Source organism: Thamnophis sirtalis, unplaced genomic scaffold (genome assembly GCF_051295495.1).
Source record: "Thamnophis sirtalis isolate CommonGarterSnake01/CBP01778 unplaced genomic scaffold, rThaSir2_p1.2 scaffold_1, whole genome shotgun sequence".
NCBI classification, from domain to species: domain Eukaryota; kingdom Metazoa; phylum Chordata; class Lepidosauria; order Squamata; family Natricidae; genus Thamnophis; species Thamnophis sirtalis.
The window spans coordinates 138,747,678-138,768,654 of NW_028261381.1; the positions used below are offsets into that span (position 1 = coordinate 138,747,678).

At 44.3% G+C, this 20,977-nt stretch overlaps 1 protein-coding gene across 2 annotated transcripts in view; it reads left to right on the top strand.

Annotated features, from left to right (window-relative positions):
• The first annotated feature begins 121 nt into the window (after window positions 1-121).
• Window positions 122-20,977, top strand: part of AK7 (adenylate kinase 7) — a 40,383-nt gene continuing 19,527 nt past the window's right edge. For both annotated transcript variants that reach the window (XR_015698092.1, XM_087726130.1), the window contains exons 1-10: window positions 122-243; window positions 8,646-8,831; window positions 9,527-9,635; window positions 10,367-10,461; window positions 10,731-10,841; window positions 12,967-13,050; window positions 15,221-15,309; window positions 16,663-16,753; window positions 17,762-17,839; window positions 20,040-20,189. Coding sequence is in view for 1 of the 2 variants with exons in the window: in XM_087726130.1 (XP_087582256.1) it covers window positions 139-243; window positions 8,646-8,831; window positions 9,527-9,635; window positions 10,367-10,461; window positions 10,731-10,841; window positions 12,967-13,050; window positions 15,221-15,309; window positions 16,663-16,753; window positions 17,762-17,839; window positions 20,040-20,189 (1,098 nt within the window). In the remaining variant the exon portion in view is untranslated. The remainder of the gene's footprint in view (window positions 244-8,645; window positions 8,832-9,526; window positions 9,636-10,366; window positions 10,462-10,730; window positions 10,842-12,966; window positions 13,051-15,220; window positions 15,310-16,662; window positions 16,754-17,761; window positions 17,840-20,039; window positions 20,190-20,977) is intronic.

Below are 20,977 nucleotides of genomic sequence, written 5' to 3' on the forward strand. Positions count from 1 at the left end.
CCTTCATTCTGAAGCCCCGCCCACTCCCGGTCTTTGGCTGCTCGCCCTTTTGGCTCCTCCCATTCCCTCCCCCCCCCCGGTGCCAAGCGCGTGGGTCGGTTGCCCAGCAACCTCCGGTCGTTTTTGTCAACTGCAACCATGTCGGACGAAGAGGAGGCGGTGGCGGAGGCAGAAGAGATCATTCGCAGCCAGAGGATCTTCCTCAACCATTTGGACAGCTATTGCGGCAGAAACATTGGGAAGGTGGAGGCGCAAGACTGCACTACTTAGAACCGGGAGGGAGGGTGGTCGTCCGTTTCGGGGCACGCCGCGGACCCGCCAAATGCATCTCCATCGCAGCAAAGTTAGGGGAAAGTCGGGCACGACTGAATGGATGGCATCGCTGTCACTTGTAGAGAGGGTTGGAAAGGAGGGGAAGCATTGGGGAAGGAGTCCACACGGCTTTTTTCCCCCAGTCGTGATATATAAATTATAAAAAAATCTGTAGAGATTCCCAGTCATCCAGGTCTTGTCCCAAAGGTGCTTTTTTTCAGGAGGCAATTGGACTTTTTTGTTTTTTCTTCGAAGATGTTTCGCTCTCATCCAAAAAACTTCTTCATCTCTGACTGGGTGGTGGGGAATGGAAGGATTTATATTCCTTGCAGACAGCTGGTCATTTACATCCTTTTAGAGTCCTTGAAGCACTCTGAGGTTTACCTGTGTTCTCAGGGTTACCTGAATAGTGCTAAGGGTTCCTGCGGTCTGCATTTTTTATTTTTCTGGAAATCCGTTCATAATCCCACACCATTCGAAGGGTGTTCATCCCAATAGCATAGCTAAATTATAACTCTTTCAACAGGTTAATTGTATGGGAAGGGGTGAGAAAGGAAATGTGGTATTTCTGAATATTTGGTAGTTGACAGTATACATTTAATGCAAGATATCCCACTTTTCTTACAGCAATTCAAAGCAGCCAATTTTTCCAATCCCCAATATTCAGTGAGATCGTCTGTAGTAATAAGTTCCTGTAGTTCCAGGGGTTGGAATGAGAGCATTCAAGGGTCTTCCCAATGTTTGATCTCTAAACCCCGCTGTCTCTGTATTTGAAGTAAAATGTTTTCTCTTCAAAACAGTTTACAAAGGGATTATATGTCAATTATAGTTTTACATATTTGGGGAGTCCTCCTTCTGATATGATAAGCTACAACACTTAATGATAGTCATAGGGTACAAATAAGCAATCAGGAAACAAATCAATATGAACATAAATTGTTTGTAAGAATACAAACAAGAAAGTTACAGTCCTGCAGTCATAAATGGGAGGAGGTGGGTGATAGGAACAATAAGAAGACTAATAGTAATAGTAATGCAGCCTTAGTGAATAGTTTGACAGTGGAGAGGGAATTATTTGTTTAGTAGAGTGATGGTGTTCGGGGGGGGGGGGGAAACTATTCTTGTGTCTAGTTGTCTTGGTGTGCAGTGCTCTATAGCTTCATTTTGAGTGTAGGAATTGAAACAATTTATGTCCAGGATTCGAGGGTCTGTAAATATTTTCACGGACCTTTTTTTGACTCATGCAGCATACAGGTCTTCAATGGAAGGCAGATTGGTTGTAATTGTTTTTTCTGCAGTTCTAATTATCCTCTGAAGTCTGTCTTATTCGTTGCAGACTCGATAATTCCTCTGTAGAACTGTATTGGCAGCTCTTTGGGCAGTTTGAGCTTCCTGAGTTGACGCAGAAAGAACATTCTTTGTTGTTCTTTTTTGATGACGTTTTTGATGTTATGGGTCCATTTTAAGTCTTGGGATACGATCAAACCTAGAAATTTGAAGGTCTCTATTATTGATACTGTGTTTTGCATCTTGGAGCGAAGGGAAGGACGCGACAAGCGGGTATGCAAAACAGCAACCTTTATTGTGAACAGAGTAACTACGATTCAACGTGGCGTGGTTCGCGCCAAACATTTATACCCCCGGGTTTGAACGAGGAGCCAATGGGGCGTCGAGTAGCGCGACCTATCAGGGCGAGGATTGAACCGGCTCCGCCCGGGAACCAATCAGAAAGGGAGTTCTTCCCGCGCTTGTATTTCCCGCGCTAGTATTCAACACCCCTCCCCCCCTAGTCAAAGAGTTCCTTAGGAAGGGCAAACATAGTCTTTCAAGTAGGTGGGACGGTGACGTTCTCGTCCCGACCTTCGTGGCTCCCCGGCGGTTGTCGTCAGGGGGGAAACCGCCGGCGGAGGTGTGTCCGTGGTGGGGCGGTGAATCTGCGACGCGGTCCCAAGAGGTGGCGTTGGCCCCGGGCCCGGTGTCCGATGTCCGTTTGCCCGGGGTGGCGTCTCCATGGCAACAGGAGCGTCCGACAGTGGCCCCGTGCAGTCTGGTTGGGGTGTAGGTTCAGAGTCTCGATAAGGGCTTCGAGGAAAAGAGTAGCCGGGTGAGGCGCGTCTGTCCGAAAAGTTCGTATCGGCTTGTCCCCTGTTCCCCGGGTGGAGGCGGTCCGTTGGGGGAAAGGTTCTCGAGGGTGGCTCGTGCTGAGAGCGGTTGTCTGAGAGGTTCGGGCCGTCTGTTTCCGCGGGGAGGCGTCGCCTTAACTGGTCCACGTGGCGCCTCCATTGTGTTCCGTCGGCCAGGCCGACCCTGAAGGAACAGGGGCCAGTCAGGGCTGTGATGGTTGCGGGAACCCACCGTGGATCCCCAGAAAAGGAGCGGGCCCATACAGGATCCCCTAACTTAAATGCGTGGGAAGGAAGGGCCCCCAGGTTGCTCGGCAGATCCCCTGCGTAAAGTGGATGGAGCCTGTCTAGGGGGGTTCGCAATCTCCTACCCATCAAGAGCTCCGCGGGACTTTTATTAGTCGTTGGGCAGGGTATGGAGTGCTGGCTCAAGAGGTAAGCCGCCACTCTTTCTTGCCAGTCGCCCTGGTCCATGCGGCCCAAGGCTTCTTTGGCTGAGCGAACTGCGCGCTCCGCCCGGCCGTTGCTGGCTGGGTGATAAGGGGCTGTGGCTGCGTGTCTGATTCCTTGTTCGGCCAGGAATTCTTGGAACGTGGTGGAGGTAAACTGGGGCCCGTTGTCGGAGACTATCACATCCGGTAACCCATGTGTGGCGAACATCTTACGAAGGGCCCTCACTGTATTCTCTGCTGTGGTGGAGGTCATGATTACCAGCTCCACCCACTTGGAGTACGCATCGACTACTATCATGAAGTTTCGGCCGTGGAAGGGGCCGGCAAAGTCAATGTGTAAACGGGACCATGGGCCTCTAGGGATTTCCCACTCACGAGGGGCGGCTGTGGGGGGATTCGGCCTAGAGTTTTGGCAGATCCTGCATCGGCCTACGTAGTCTGCAATTTCCGAATCTAGCAAGGGCCACCACACATAGCTACGGGCTAAGGCTTTCATTCGCGCTATGCCTGGGTGGTTTTTGTGGAGTGCGGGCAGGATTCGTGCCCGCAGGGCTGTGGGGATTACTACCCTATCCCCCCAGACAAGACAACCCCCGTGAAGGGCGAGTTCGGCTTGTCGTGCTTTAAATGGTCGGAATTCTTCCGCTACCCTTTCCGCGGGCCAACCCCTCAAGACCCATGAAGCTACTTGGGATAGGACGGGGTCAGCCTTTGTGCAGGCTGCGACGTCCGCGGCAGAGACGGGGAGGTCGGATTCGGCGATGGACAGAATAGAGAGCGCGGGCACGTGGGCTGTGTCCGTCTCTGGCAGAGGGCAACGGCTCAGGGCGTCTGCGTGCCCTAGCTGCTTGCCCGGACGGTATAACAGTGTATACGAATACGCCGTTAGGAACTCCGTCCAGCATGTCATGCGGGGAGACAAAATGGGGGGGTTGGCTTGTCGCCTGCCAGTAGCCCCAGGAGGGGCTTGTGATCCGTGACAAGGGTGAAATTCCTACCATAGAGGTAGTCATGGAACCGCTTAATGCCGGACACTGCAGCCAGGGCTTCTTTATCGATTTGGCTGTAGTTCCGCTCCGTGGAGGAGAGTGTCCGGGAATAGAAAGCTATGGGGGCCTCTGAGCCGTTCGGGAGGGCATGGCTCAGGACCGCCCCTATGCCATAGGGGGAGGCGTCGCAAGTCAGAACTAGGGGCATCCTATCGCTATATTGAATTAGGACTGCCGACGAGGTCAAAATGTCTTTTATAGCCGCGAACGCGTGCGCTTCACGGCTACCCCATTGCCAGGCCGCTGACCGGTCAAGCAGTCGGTGTAGCGGCTCAGCTAGCGACGCCTTGTGGGGGATAAAAGGGGCGTAGAAGTTTAAAAGCCCCAGGAACGCCTGCAATTCCGCCCTAGAGGTGGGTGCGGGTGCGTTTTTGATGGCGGCGACTTTGGAAGGAGTGGGGTGGATGCCTTGGGCATCAATGAGGAACCCCAAGAATTCTACTTTGGGAACAGCAATTTCGCATTTGCTGCGCTTTAGTTTCAGTCCTGCCTCCCTAAAACGTGTGAGAACCTCCCGCAGTGTTTTCAGGAGTTCCGAGTGGCTGGGGGCTGCGACCAGGACGTCGTCGAAGTAGGGAACGACGCCTGGGAGCCCGTGGAGCAACCGCTCCATGAGGCTCTGAAAAATCCCCGGGGCAACCGAAACGCCGAATTGGAGGCGGCGGCAACGGAAGGCCCCGCGGTGGGTGACGATGGTCTGGGCTGTAGCCGCATCGTCGTCTACGGGAAGCTGCTGGTAGGCCTGTGCCATATCTAGCTTGGCGAAAATGCGGCCCTGCCCTAAAGAGTGGAGTAGGTGTTGCACTACGGGTACCGGATATGGATTTGCCTGCAGGGCCAAATTGATGGTCGACTTATAGTCGGCACATATTCTCACCGATCCGTCGGGTTTGACCGGGAGGACTATGGGGGTTTCCCAACGGGCGTGATCTACGGGCTCGATTACCCCCTGCTCTATAAGCTTATCAAGTTCAGCGTCTACCTTTGCTCTCAATGCGAAGGGGACCCTGCGTGCCTTCAGCCTAATGGGAGCGACCTGGGGATCGAGGCAGAGGGAAATGGGGGTGCCCTTATAACAGCCCAATTTCCCATCGAACACATCTGCGAACTCATCTAGAACGCTATCTACGGTGAGGGGGACTACCCTGTGCACCCCCTCTATGGTGAGGCCCAAGGCGGGAAACCAATCCAACCCAAGGAGAGCGGGCAGATCGTTCCTGACGATTAGAACTGGGAGTTTCCCCTTAAAATCTCCGTATTCCACCCGGATGTGGAATATTCCTGCCGTGGGAATCCCATTTCCCTGGTAGTCTAGGAGGGAGACCCCGACGGGGCGCAATTTGCTCTGGGGAACCCCGGGACAAAGGCGGGAAAACAAGGCCCAAGATAGGAGAGAACGGGAAGACCCGGAGTCCACCTCCATTCGACAAAGCTGACCTTCGAGTCGGACGGCGGTGCTGATTTTGCGATCGCCGGCGGGAACGTGGGACGCCTGGTAGACCACGCAGTCGGCGCTGGGGGGCTGGTAGGTTGAGTGGCAGTCCTCAGCTCGCCTCGCGGGACGTGGCTGTTGGCGGCGTTGCGGTGCCTGGCGCTGGTCGCTGGGCTGCATAAACGATGGGGCTGGCACGAGAGCCCGGCAGACCCTGGCGAGGTGTCCTTCTCCTCGGCAGCGGCGGCAGACGGCGGAACAGAACGGGCAGGATGCGCGGCTGTGGCGGCCGCCGCATCCGCGGCAAGGTGCGTTTGAGGCTGGCTGAGCGGGCGTCGGTGGTTGCTGGTGTGGCCTCCGCTTCGGCTGCGTCCTCATTTGTCCGACGGTTTCCTCCTCCTCGTCTTCAGCAGGAGAGAGGTCGTCGACGAGGTTCGTCTGGGTGGAAGGCCCCGCGGCGGTTTGCGCGGGGGGTTTCAGCTGGAGGCGTTCGATGTCGGCCGTGGATTGTTCGGAAAGCTCCGCTGCTCGCGCGGTCTCCACGGCTTGCAACAGGGTAATTTTGTGATTCCGGAGCATGCGGCTGCGCAAATGCACGTCGCGGACCCCGCATACAAACTGCTCCACGAGGTTCTCCTCCAGGTCTGCAAAATCGCACTGGGCAGCCACTGTGCGTAAAGCCTCTAGAAACTGGCTGATGGATTCGTTGGGCTTTTGCACTCGGCGGCGGAAGGTGAAGCGGCGCGCGATCAGAGAGGGTGAGGGAGCGTAGTGGTTTCTCAGCCTGGACATCAGCTCGTCCCACCCAAGTTTGTAGGCTGGCCTCGGGGCGGCCAGGGCTCTCGCAGAGGCGAACATGGAAGGCTCACAGCAGGACAAGAAGAAGCTGCATTTCTCCTCGTCGGTCTGTGCCTGGTTCTTCGATGCGATTAAGTAGCACTCGAAACGCTCCATGAAGCCGTCCCATGATTCTCCGGCGGCTCCGAATGGCGCGAAAGGAGGAAGCGATGATGCCATCGTGGTGTGGAGCCAGAGAGAGGGAGGAAGAGGGCGGAGAAAATTTTGCGTTCGCTGCCGGAGTTCTCAGCCTGAGGATAGCTTTCGTGCTGGTTCAGACGCGGTGGCAGCTGGCTTGTTCTTCTCCGTGGTCGCGGGAATCGGAATCCCATCCTCGTCGCCAGTTTTGCATCTTGGAGCGAAGGGAAGGACGCGACAAGCGGGTATGCAAAACAGCAACCTTTATTGTGAACAGAGTAACTACGATTCAACGTGGCGTGGTTCGCGCCAAACATTTATACCCCCGGGTTTGAACGAGGAGCCAATGGGGCGTCGAGTAGCGCGACCTATCAGGGCGAGGATTGAACCGGCTCCGCCCGGGAACCAATCAGAAAGGGAGTTCTTCCCGCGCTTGTATTTCCCGCGCTAGTATTCAACACTGTGTTGTCTAGTGCTTGTAAGAGATGGTAGTATGGGAGGGTTATTCCTAAAGTCTACCACCATTTCTACAGTTTTGGGTGTGTTCAATTCCAAATTTTTCCGGTCGACCATGTGGCTAGTTGTTCAACCTCCCATCTGCATGCAGTTTCATTGTTGTTTCTAATAAGATCAATCACTGTTGTATCATCTGCAAACTTTAGTAGATTATGAATAGATAGCAAAAAGAGAAAATAAGACTGCATAAGAGCTCATATCAATTTGTTCATTTCACAGTGCTTGTTCTTAAGACTTGTTAAATCTATTTCTTATTGTGTAGTTGAACAGGAATTTAAAAAGGTTATATGGGCATATTGGTATGTGGGAATGGTCATGTGAGACAGGAAGAAAAGGTGCAGACTGAATAATCCATGTGTAAAAGATACCTCAGTCCAATAAGAGGGAGGGCATTTGAGAAGGGACTCTTCCAAGTTTTCTACTGTGTTTCCCCAAAAATAAGACAGGGTCTTATTTTCTTTTGCCCAACGAAATATGGCCTTGGGCTTATTATAGGGGAGGGCTTATTATTTTCTGGGGCAGGTGAGAAGCGAGGTGCGCCTTTTACCTTTCCAGCTGTGTTGCATTCCTCACCATCGTGCTCAGGGAGGCGGCTGGTAAAAACCCCCTTCTTGCGAGTTCAATCAAACTTCAAGAGCCGAGGTGGCGCAGTGGTTAGGGTGCAGTACTTCAGGCCATTTCAGCTGACTGTTATCTGCAGTTCAGCGGTTCTAATCTCACCGGCTCAAGGTTGACTCAGCCTTCCATCCTTCCGAGGTGGGTAAAATGAGGACCCAGACTGTGGGGCAATATGCTGACTCTGTAAACTGCTTAGAGAGGGCTGAAAGCCCTATGAAGCGGTATATAAGTCTAACTGCTATTGCTATTGCTATTCTTGAAATCGCACAATGGATTTTTTTTTTTACCAGGGGATTCCCTGAACACAATGGTGAGGAACTTGACAGAGCTGGAAAGGTAAGAGGTGCGCCTCATGGCACAACACCGCCCACCTCACCCCAATGGTAAAGGCAGCCTGCTGGGTTCCCTTCCCCACCGTCCTTTTAGCGAGGGGTGGCAGGTGGGGGGGGGAGAAGCAAGGCATGCCTCTTACCTTTCCAGGTCCATTGTGTTCCTCGCCCTTTCGCCCATTGAATCTCCTTGTAAAAAAACCCTCATGAGTTCAACTCACGAGGTTTTTTTTACAAGGGATTCAATGGGCAAAATGGTGAGGAACGCAGCGGAGTTGTCAGTCTCTGGTAGCGCTAGGATGCGTGTCTCGCTTCTCCCCCCCCACCTGCCACCCCTCGCTAAAGGGATGGCGGGGAAGGGAACCAGGCAGGCTGCCTTCACCATTGGGCGAGGTGAGCCTCTTACCTTTCCAGGTCCGTTGCGTTCCTCTCCCTTTCGCTCATTGAATCCCATGGTGGGCAGTGTTTTTTTGTGCGAGATGGAACAGGCGGGAGGGGGTGATTGCATTGCTGGCCTGCTGCTGTTTTTGTGGCGGGCTCTTTTTGCGTGGGAGGGAAGGGTGGAGGGGGTGGAAGAACTTTGCTTCACCTGCTGCTGTTTTTGCAGCGAGCCCTCTTTTTGCCCCACAAGCTGTACCAGTAGGTATACATTGGTAATGGCGGGGACTGGTTGTGCATGCGCTTAAATAGTTGGGGCGGGCTTATTTTCAGGGGAGGGCTTATTATGGTACATGCTCTGAAAGCCCGATTGGCTTATTAGCAGGGCATGTGAATGAATAACTGTAATTAATAACATTGAATTACCTTTCCCCATCTTATCATTTATTGTATATTGTAAGTATCTGGCCAGTTGTACAGTTGGAGCCTCCTTGGAAGAAATAGCAGAGGAAGAGGAAGAAGATGATGAAGCAAGATCAGTTGTTGAAGTTGGCCCCCCTAAACCAAAAGAAGGAATATATCAAATAGTGGGAACTCTTTTACAGACAGAGAATACAAAACCAGATTTTGCCATGGAAGTATATAGAGTAAGTATTCATTTTATTGAATAAAATCCTTGATGTGCATTTGATTGACATTTTTTTTAAATTGCAGGAACTTACAATATAAAGTAGCAAAAGAAAGTATATTGTGGATATAGGCATTCTTGGGTAGGGAAAGGAGTAACAAATCATAAAGTGTGCATTGTAATAATGCAAATTCCAGCCATTTTCTACATATACTTCAATATTACATGCCAATGAAAACCAGTTTTGAGTTTTCATATGATCTTTAATGCTCTTTGCTCTTAGGAGAAGGATGTCTGGTGCCTTGAATTTTATATAAAATATATATTAATATTAACAAACAAACAAATAAGGTCTCCCTGTGCAAAAGCATAATGGAAGTATTATTTTCTGTTATTTGGAAACTATATTGCATTTATACAGGTTCAGACAACATATGTCTTTTCAGAAGTTGATTCATATACAGCTTATTCAAACCCCTATATTTTGCATCCCATTCCTCTGCAGTGCTTTCCTTGTTGCATTCCATTTGATATTTCATACTGGTTTAATGATAACTCACTGAAAAAACACTATGGTTTTAAAGCTAGCTGTGTCATAATCATACCAAATTTTATCTTTGGTGACTAAATTTAGCTAGGCAGTGAGAGATTTATATCAGATGAATATCAATGGGGAAAACCCACAATAACCTAAGATAAATTGCTTGTTTTTAGACAACTTCTCGAGACGAGTTGCTAGTTCATCTGTTAGAATGTGATATCATTATTTATAACATCACTGAAGACATCAAACAAATTGATGAGGCAACCTGGGCAGCAACAGGTCAGTCAAATTTGTTCTTTAAATAGTATGGAGAATACAATAATCTTGTATTACCGAACTTTAGGTGGTAAATCTAGTTTAGCATTAAATTATAAATACTTTTCTCAAATCCTTCAGAAATTCAATTGGGCATATCTTGCTGTAATTTTCCTTATTTTTTAATTTGTGCTAAATATAAAGGATCTTAAGATATTCATACTGTGACTATTTGTCCAGTGACAATGCTGGATTAAATGGCTTGATCCAAGTGCATAGGTGAACTTTAGCAGTGCTTATCAAAATGCTTAATTTGGAATGCATAGGATGCATGTCCTTGTGATGCGACCAAGGATAATCATACACTACTTAAGTCATATGTTTTCAAACTCACTCCAGCTTCAAAATTATTCTCTGTATATGGGGATGTCAAACTGACGGCCTATAGGCTGGATGCATCACATGTAGGCCAGGCCCACCCTTTGTGGGCAAAGGCAAAAAAGGCAAAAAAAATCACAATATGTTACGTGATGTCATGTGATGCGATCAAATTTGACACCTATGCTGTATAATCATATACATAACCAGAAAGCAGTCAAGGAGAGGCAGTGAAGTGGGCATTATAAGAATTTTACAATGCAGTATTTAGTAATGCTATTCTCTGTGTAGTATTGGGGAAAGATAAAGCTCGATATTTGTGATAAAGTATAAATTGAAACATTTTCCATTTATAACCTACAAACTATAAACTACAGCATTACATGCAGAATCAAAACACTTTGAAAAGCAGAAATTATTCATTCTTCTATCAACAATAATGACATGGGGACGAAGCAAGCCTCTTGATCCGGTGAGTGATGGAAGGAACAAACAAATAATACTATTTAATTAATCTTACTGTCTAGTTTTATACCAGCCTGAAAACGGAGACTAATTATTGTTATCTCATACCATCTTTCAGATAAGCCACTAAGAGATAACTAATCTTGGTAGTACTGAGCTTAAACCTGTTCCTTCCCATTAAGACTTGAATAGCCTTTAAATGAAATATATTAAAACATAGGAAATTTACAATGTTCACATTAAGAAAATCATCCTCTGCCTATCTATTCTATCCAGGAAGATCCAGAAATACCTTTCACTGAAGAAGACTATCGTAGAAGAAAACCTCACCTTAATTTTATGGAACATATCAATGCTGAAAAAACCATTATCAAACTTGGGAAAACAGTAAGTATTCACAAAAGGTCATATATTTCATCTCTCCCCCACAAAGTGGCAAAGATTATATTGCCTCTAGAGAAGGGGTGTCAAACTCGTGGCATTACAGCAGCATCACATGACATGTCACAACTTTTTTCCCCTTTGCTAAACCAGGCGTGGACATGGCCAGAATGAGACTCTTTCTGATTCTTTCACCTAGAAAGAATAAATTGTATAAATATTTTATGTTCAGCAAGTAGGGTTCAAACCTTGCAGTGTCATGATCCTCTAAAATGGTAAATGGATGTGATCTTCATGAATAAAACTACTGATTTCACTAGAATTAGATAATAAGTACATAGCTTTTAACAATTAAATATATCTATAGCACTCTATATCACAATCACTTTCTGGTAGTAAGAACTATCCATTTACCCTCATGCATGCATAATTTTTCAAAGTCATCCTTGCAAAGTACAGGACAGAAGTGCTGACAAAGGATTTAGTTTTGCAAGTCCCCTCTGATGTTCACAACTCTCTACAAGATTGGGATCAATAATTTGAGAATCTCTAAAGAAGTTGAAGAGTTTCCTTCCCCTCCCCCCACCCCCCGAAAAAATACTGTGCAGCAATAGCACCATTCTTTTTTTGGCTAACAAGAACACAGGCTATTGAAAGTAAGGAATTGTCAAGAAGTAAAAATGATTGAAGTTACCCACTTCTGTCCTGTACTTTGCAAGGATGACTTTGAAAAATTATGCATGCATGAGGGTAAATGGATAGTTCTTACCTACCCTTCTCTTTAATATCTACATGAAACCGCTGGGTGAGATCATTCGACGGCACGGGATAAAATACCACCAGTATGCGGACGATACACAGCTGTATCTGTCCGCCCCGTGCCAACTCAATGAAGCGATGGACGTGATGAGCCAGGGCCTCGAGGCTGTTAGGGACTGGATGGGGGTTAACAAGCTTGTACTCAATCCAGATAAGACCGAGTGGCTGCTGTGCTTCCCTCCTACCAATTGGCCAAGTGTTCCATCTCTCAGGCTGGGGGGTCAAATAGTACGCCCCTCAGATAGGGTCCGCAACTTGGGAGTCCTCCTGGACCCACAGCTGACTTTCGAACACCATCTGTCAGCTGTGACCAGGGGGGCATTTGCCCAGGTTCGCCTGGTGCACCAGTTGCGTCCCTACCTGAACCGGGAGGCTCTCACAACAGTCACTCGTGCCCTTGTGACCTCTAGGCTGGAGTACTGCAACATGCTCTACATGGGGCTGCCCTTGAAGAGTATTCGGCGACTTCAGCTTGTCCAGAATGCAGCCGCGCGAGCGATCATGGGTGCGCTTCGATTCACCCACGTAACACCTATCCTCCGCGAGCTGCACTGGCTTCCTGTTGATCTCCGGGTGCGCTTCAAGGTGCTAGTTGTCACCTACAAAGCCCTTCATGGTATTGGATCTGGGTACTTGAGAGACCGCCTACTGCCAATTACCTCCACTAGACCAATAAGATCACATAGACTAGCCTCCTCCGAATTCCATCAGCCGGCCAGTGTCGACTGGCGACTACACGGAGGAGGGCCTTCTCTGTGGCTGCTCCGACCCTCTGGAACGAACTCCCCATGGAGATTCGTACCCTCACCACCCTCCAGGCCTTCCGCATAGCCCTTAAAACCTGGCTGTTCCGACAGGCCTGGGGCTAAAGACTTGCTGCCCCACTCGAATTGTATGATTGCTGTGCTTTTTAACTGTGTATGGTCTTTATGTTTTGTAACTTTGTCTGTTTTCCCCCTCCCTTGAACTGTGAGCCGCCCTGAGTCCCCTCAGGGAAAAGGGCGGCATACAAATAAAGTAAATTGAAATTGAAAATTGAATTGAAAGTAAAATGTCTCTTTATTTTGAAGATTAGCCTGACAATTAGCCTTTACTTAGAAGTTTTTATTTGCCTATTAAATGTAACATTTTAAATAATATCTAAACACAACTTTTTTTCCCTTCTCAGCCCAGTTACTTATTTTATCTCCATCCAGTTTGCTGTTCTAATTTATTCTTTTCTATCTCAATATATGGGTTGTTACAGTAGAAATGAAATCAATTAAGTTTTGAAATTTTTTTGAACAAGACTTTTTAAAATCTTTCTCCCCAGAGCAAAAACAAATTTGGCACATACGTTGTTGCTTCAGGTGTTCAGTATGGAGCTGAAGAAAGACTTCTTCACTACTTTTTTAAGGTAATGTACTACAAAATTAATATTGTACAACTTATTCAGAAAAAAACATATCTAACCTAACATTAGAAAGCTGTAGAGTGCATCGCCTGAAATTGCAGCCTCCCTCATCATTAAATAGAACCCTAGAGAAACTATGGAGCAAAAAATAAAACTCAAACCGGAAGCATTCTAATTAGGACTATTAGACTCAAAAATGGACAAACAATTTCAATACATAATACTATACATACTCACTACAGCTAGGATTGATTTCGCACAAAACTGGAAAAAAAATCAATATACCTGCAGACGAAACAATAATTAGAAAAGTACTCGAATGTGCAGAGATGGACAAAATGACCATAGAACTAAAAGAAAGAGAAGAATCGGATTTCTATAAAATATGGAATAGAATTTATAAGTGGCTTGAAAACAGAAGCCAAAACAGAAAATAGAGACTATAAATATAATGATGATATGAACAAAATATTATTATAAGTGTTAGTACTACTGTTATTATATTATTGGACAAGGTAAAGATCAATAGGAAGGCAATGCAGAATGGAGAACTATAAAGGTTAAACATGAAAGCCAATACAGAAAGCTGTATAATTACTTTATATTATTATGTATGGTTTTTTTGTGTTTTTTTTGTGTTTTTCTTTCTGATTTTAAAGATTAAAATGTTTAATAAAAACTATTTTAAAAAAAGAACCCTAGAGGCTTTCAGAAATTGCTACTGATCAAGGTGTATTTATGATTACTGTACATTACAGTTTTAAGCACATTAAAACATGTATTTATGTCCTGGTGCAAGACATATTTATTTTGGCTTCCCTATTTCTGAAATATGATCCATGACAAATCATTCAGTACTGAAGTGCTGCCTTCAACCCAAAACAGTTTCGTACAGGGATAGAATCAAGATCACGTGAAGTGTTAATACCACTTTATAATGCCTTGGTAAGGCCACACTTGGAATATTGCGTTCAGTTTTGGTCACCACGATGTAGAAAAGATGTGGAGACTCTAGAAAGAGTGCAGAGAAGAGTAACAAAGATGATTAGAGGACTGGAGACTGAAACATATGAAGAACAGTTTCAGGAACTGGTTATGTCTAGTTTAAGTTTAAGTTTTATTTTATTTATATGCCGCCCTATTCCCTAAAAGGGACTCAGGGCGGCAAACAACTTAAACGGGAAGGGGAAACATACAAGTACAAAATAGACATTTAAAATGACCAACAACCACACCTGTCGAGAGGGGAAGGGAGCTCATCAACCCCAGGCCTGCTGACACAGCGAGGTTTTAACGGCTTTTCGGAAAGCAGGGAGAGAGGTGAGGGTCCAAATCTCCGCGGGGAGTTCGTTCCAAAGGGCCGGAGCTGCAACAGAGAAGGCCCTCCTCCGGGTCGTAGCCAGATGGCATTGGCTGGTGGATGGAACCCGGAGGAGGCCGACCCTGTGCGATGTAATGGGTCTTTGGGAGGTAATTGGCAGCAGGCGGTCTCTCAAGTATCCAGGTCCAATACCATGAAGGGCTTTATAAGTAATAACTAGTTTAATAGAAAGAAGGACTAGGGGAGACATGATAGCAGTGTTCCAATATCTCAGGGGTTGCCACAAAGAAGTGGGAGTCAAACTATTCTCCAGGGCACCTGAGAGTAGAACAAGAAGCAATGGGTGGAAGCTAATCAAGGAGAGAAGCAACTTAGAACTGAGGAGAAACTTCCTGACAATTACAACAATCAATCAGTGGAACAGCTTGCCTCCAGAAGTTGTGAATGCCCCAACACTGGAAGTCTTTAAGAAGAAGTTGGATAGTCATTTGTCTGAAACGGTATATAGGGTTTTCTGCCTAGGCAGGGGGTTGGACTAGAAGACCTCCAAGGTCCCTTCCAACTCTGCTATTGTATTATTGTAGTCATTGTTTAAGGTGTTTGCACTCACGTTTCCTAAACTACTTCTGTCACCACAGAAAAGCCATGATACGTGTTGCAATCATGCATATAGTTGTAATTTCTTGTCATTTAATAGCTGTTTATATACTTAAAGTCAGATGTAGTATTCAAGTGCTTTAAACATGTAATTAATGTGGTCCTTTTAATTGGTAAGCTATCTTCTTAAGGGAATGATGCAAAAGCATTCTATTGATGTATGGTAGATTAAGCTACTTGGTAAATTATTTGCAGCTATCTTGGCTTGGTGAGACTCCTTTAATACCATGTTTTGGAGATGGACGAAATGTGGTTCCAACCATTCACATTACTGACTTAGCAGCGTAAGTATAATTCTGTTTTTTGTAATACAAGTACGGTAGTTGTTGGCTTACAGCCATTCATTTAGTGACAGTTCAAAGATACAATGGCATTGAAAAAAGCGACTTATGGCTGTTTTTATCACTTATGACCATTGCAGCATCACCCTGGCCTTGTGATCAAAATTTGAGCAGTTGGGTCCAATGATCATTATTTGAAACTTTCCCAGTTGGCTTCTGTCAAGCAAAGTCAGTGGGAGAAGCCAGATTTGCTCAACAACTGAATGATTTACTTAACAACTGCAGTGATTCACTTAAAAACTAGTGCAGAAAAAGTCATAAAACAGGGCACGAGTCATTTAATAACTGTTTTGTTTAGCAACAAAAAATTTGGGTTCAATTATGGCCATAAATTGAGAACTACCTATATCCCAGAACTTCAGAATTTTCCTGATGTCTTCCTTGTAGTCTTATAGCATGTTCCATGCATGTTCATGGCAGTGAATCAGTTAATATGTTCTTTGCCTTTAGTTATGTGTAAAAATAATAAAGGCGAGATACAAATACATCAACCAGTTTTAAGCCTTTTTGTAGGTTTCCAAATTAATTTAATTTACAAATTCCTGCACTTTAATTTACAAAATCCTGCATATGAAAAGGAATGTTGCCTAATGCCAAGTACCTGATGAAAGTAAAACTTTGATGTCTTTGATTAAGACTCAACTGTGCACGAAATGATGCAATTGAATATCTGATTTAATTATCTGTGAGCAATAGTTAAGAGTGTCAGTTTGATATAAACAACCAGTCTGGAACAGTGATTAAGATACCAGAGTAGAAAGCTAAAGACTCTGAGCTCTTCTGGTCCTGCTTTCGGCACAAAGACAGCTGAGCGACATTGAGCTAGTTACTTGCTCTCAGCCTTAGGAAAAAGGCAATAGCAACCAATTCTGAAAAACTTTGTCCAGAAATCTGAGGAATTTAGCCAGGCAGTCTTTGAAGATTGGACTTTATTGAACTACAAAAAAAGCAATAGTTATAGAGTGCTAATATGGAAGGCAGGGGTCTCCAAACTTGGCAACTTTAAGATTTGTGGAGTTCAGCTCCCAGAATTCCACAAGTCTTAAAGTTGAAGTCCACAAGTCTTAAAGTGGCCAGGTTTGAAAACCTCTGATGGAAGGGATATCTCTAATTACTTTGGGCCAGATATCAACTTCTACTCCCAACACTCCACCATTACCCTTTTAAATCTACGAACCCTACTGAATCAATGTTTCAGGAGTTTTGTGGAAGAAACTAAATTATTATTTCCTCCCTTTTATATATTTATTATATACTATGTATTCACTGTACTTTCTATGTACCCATTCACATTAGAGTGTTGCAGAATATAGCAGATCATAGACCAAGAACCAATTACTTACTTGCAGTGGATGACTCGACACAAACCCTGGGTGAAATTGTGAAGGTAAAATGGTTGAAGACTTTTTAACTGTCAGATTTATTTTCATAGTACGCAACACATTTTCAAAATCTCTGTTCTAGGCACAATTAAAAAGCTGTGGCACATAGAAGACAATTGAAATATACAATAAATGTGTGATTTATAGAGCTAAGGGATAGAATACTCTGGCATTTGCTATTGTCTGAGGAATCAGAATCATTGGAAGATTACACCAGAGGTAGTATTCAACAGGTTCTGACCAGTTCTGGAGAACCGGTAGCGGAAATTTTGAGTAGTTCGGAGAACCTGTAAATACTGCCTCTGACTGGCCCCGCCCCCATCTATTCTCTACCTCCTGAGTCCCAGCTGATTGGGAGGAAATGGGGATTTTTCAGTAACCTTCCCCTGGAGTGGGGAGGGAATGGAGATTTTACAGTATCCTTCCCCTGCCATGCTCACCAAGCCATACTCATCAAGCCATACCGACGAAGCCACACCCACAGAACCGGTAGTAAAAAAATTTGAATCCCACCATTGGGTTTCACCTACCCTTTCCAATTCTTCCCTGTCTGAAATGGGTAATAGATTAAAAGAAGAATATATTAAACCTGAAACAAGAAAAAGATTATTATGGTCCCAGGATCACAATCATTGAAAGATGATAAATTTCCTGAATGGAGTTATGCCTGTCCAAAAACCAGATATATAATTTAAGGATGTCTCTCTGGATCATATCTCTTAACTAAAAATGTAGAATTTTGCAAATTAACATCTCTGCATCATAAAACATTTATTACAAAGAAGTTGGTTAGTTTACAGCCTCTACAATCTGCAGCAGTTCTGTATGGAAGTGCAGAGGTAGTACTGAGCAAAAAGGTGGTGGATTGTGCTTTGTTTCTTAGCATCACTAATTCAATATTAAGTTTTAATGTTATAGCTTTATGGATTAAAAGGTAATAAGCAATATACTTTGTATTTTTAATGTTTGGTTATTTGTGGTAGATTTGAAACTCAGTTGTTGTTTTTCTCAAGTGCATCAGCAAAAATGTGGGCCCAGGAAAAATACAGAAGATTCCAAGAGAAAATGCTTTCCTAAGCAAAGAGTTAACGGTACTATTATCTTTCTTAATATTTTCTACTAGAAGGGATATTATCTAACAATAGACCATTTGAAGAAGAGATTTGTATTGCCCTTAGATTGACTTTACTTAAATAAGGCCTTAATTCTTTTGGCTAGGTTAGCTTGTGGGAATGTTATTATATCAAATCAGGTGTCTGTTGTTCTATTCTGGGTATTCATATTTTTTCTCATTGCATATCTATTTCAATTTTTTTAAATATATTACCTGACCAAGAATTGTCATGGAGTTGGGCAGCCTTGTAAATTTGATAAAATTCAACTGGTTGCAGTTTCCTTCCCATATCATATAGCAGGTTTGGGCAGAGGTTGATCAAGGTGGAAGGATTGCAACTGGTATTTACAATAAGAGGAAATAAGAAGTGTATTGCCATTTAAAAATTAGATTTGCTGATGCTTAGGGTATGCAATGTGGTCAAAATCTCAGGCTTCTAACTAACAGAAAAGGAACGGGGGGGGGATATCAATATGAGAAAATGTGAGTAATCAGTTAAATAATTAAGCAACACTTTCCATCTTTTATACTGATATTCCATTTATTCATTTACTGTATTACAAACTCCAAAAGATAAACCTAAGTATCAGTCATGCCTTGGTAATGTTCATGTTGATATATTGTAAGGGATTTTTGTCACAGCAGGTGCAATTCCTAGCTGAATCTGAAGGGTCTCTAGATTAGTTTTAAATTATTCAATAGAAGAAAAAATCAGCAGGAGTTTCCAGGGGTTTAGGATACATTGAAGAGTTGAAAAAACACTCTGGGCAAAAGCAATAACAAACCACTTCTGTACTGTTGCCAAAAACCCAAATGAATGTGTGCATGGATATGGTTTGTAAGGTTAAACTAGTACATCAATAAGATTATTTGTCTAATGTGAGTTACAGAGAAAATACCCTACTGTAAAATATTCATTGGATTCAGTTGAAATTTATTTTAAAAAATCCATATACAAGTTCTCAACTTATGACCATAATGAGGCCCAAATTTATGTTGTTAAGTGAGACATTGGTTAAGTGAGTTTTGGCCCATTGTACGGCTTCTCTTGCAACAGTTGTTAAGTGAATCACTGCAGTTGGTAACCTGATTATTAAGTGAATCTGGCTTCCCCATTGACTTTGCTTATCAGAAGGTCACAAAAGGGGATCACATGACCCTGCGACACAGCAAAGGTCATAAATATGAAGCAGCTACCAAATATCTGAATTTTGATCACACGATCATGGGAATGCTGCAGAGGTTGTAACTATGAAAAACGGTCATAAATCACATTTTTCAGTGCCATTTTAACTTTAAACAGTCACTAAATGAACTGTTGTAAGTCAAGGACTACTTGTACTCTAGCTAAAATTCTGAAACCCAAATGTCAGAAGCAATTATTGCTCTTTGCATTATTCGCTGTTGCATCCTACCATGCATGGGTTTAAGATCTGCTTCTGACATCTTGCATAAGTTCCATCCTGCTATGAAGAGACCGCCTTCTTGCATAAGTTCCATCCTGCTATTTGAGAGACCGCCTTCTGCCAATTACCTCCCTGCGTCCCATCAGATCGCACAGAGTAGGCCTCCTCCGAATTCCATCCGCCAGTCAGTGCCGACTGGCGACTACGCGGAGGAGAGCCTTCTCAGTTGCAGCTCCGACGCTATGGAACAATCTCCCCGTGGAGATCCGCACCCTCACCACCGTCCAGGCCTTCCGCACGGCCCTTAAGATCTGGCTATCCCGTCAGGCCTGGGGATAGGACTTTACTCTCTCCCTGCCCGAATGCCGAGTGAATGTTGTGCTTTTATTGTTAATTGTTTTTACTCACATTTTCTTTTATGTCTTGTCTTGCACTCCCCTCCCTCATTATTGTAAGCCGCCCTGAGTCCCCTCAGGGAAAAGGGCAGCCTATAAGTGTTCAATAAAACCAAAAAACCAAAACCAAAGAAAGAGACACCTGTACTTAGTAATACTTTATCAGTTAAAGGCTGGAGATAGCTGTTTTTTTCCCTGATCCCCAGATTAACATATTTATAATTCATTGGACATTTAGAAAAGGTTTTTTTACCTTTTCTATTATTCATTTGCAGTTTAATGTTTAATTTCTGTTATGAAGTATGCTGCTACACTGTATTATGCAGAAAGGTTGTTTATAAATACTGCTAATAACAGTTTCTTGCACTTTCTACAGCAAACATACTTGGATGAGTTGTTTGTGAATCTACGAATGGAAGCTGTATTCTTGAAGGAGAACTTCAATATAAAATGGGTTGCTCAAGGAGGGATAGTTGAGAACATTGAACAAGTTGTCAATGAATATAAACAAACTCGTGGATTATTGGTAATAATAATGGAAATCCATATGTGCAATGCATGAGTGAACTGTGAACTATTATTTCCTGTACAATTTGGAGAAAAAATATTTTTATAAATAAATGTGTATATTTACATATCAGTTGTTAGCTGAAATTTGAACTATATTAACATGGGAGTATGTTTCTCTGAATTACTTCTGAGTACATCTGCTTAAGATTGCATTGTTCAACTGATTGCCTATAAAGATATCTCATTAGTGTTCAAATCCCATATTCCAATATACTGGAGAAAATATAGTACTCCCATACAGTATATTAAGAGAACAATCATTCTACTCTAGATTTGCTGAGCTCTGGGATGAAGTAAGAAATGACAGCTAAAAAAATTATAATAATCTAAACACAATATAAATGTGGGTACACCATCCCTTTCACACAAAGTACCCCTAGAAACATAGCCAAAGTCAATCAGAAGAGACTTGCCAATATTTAAAGCCATCTGCAAAAGAAACAAACTTAATGACTTTTTTAACTGTTGACCATGTAGACAGACAAAAAAGACAGACAGAAACTTTTACTATCATAGAGCAATTTGTGTTTGTCCAGACTAAGTATAAGTCTAAAGACTTACATTCAGGGGTGGGCTGCTACGGGTTCGCTCAGGTTTGGGAGAACCTGTACCTAATGTTATGGCTGGTTTGGAAAACCTCCAAATCTCACACCTGGCTGGCCCTTCCCATCCTGCCCTGCCCTTCCCACCTCACCCTGCTGCTCCCACCCCTCCCCTCCCAGGAGTCTCCACACAACCCATTTT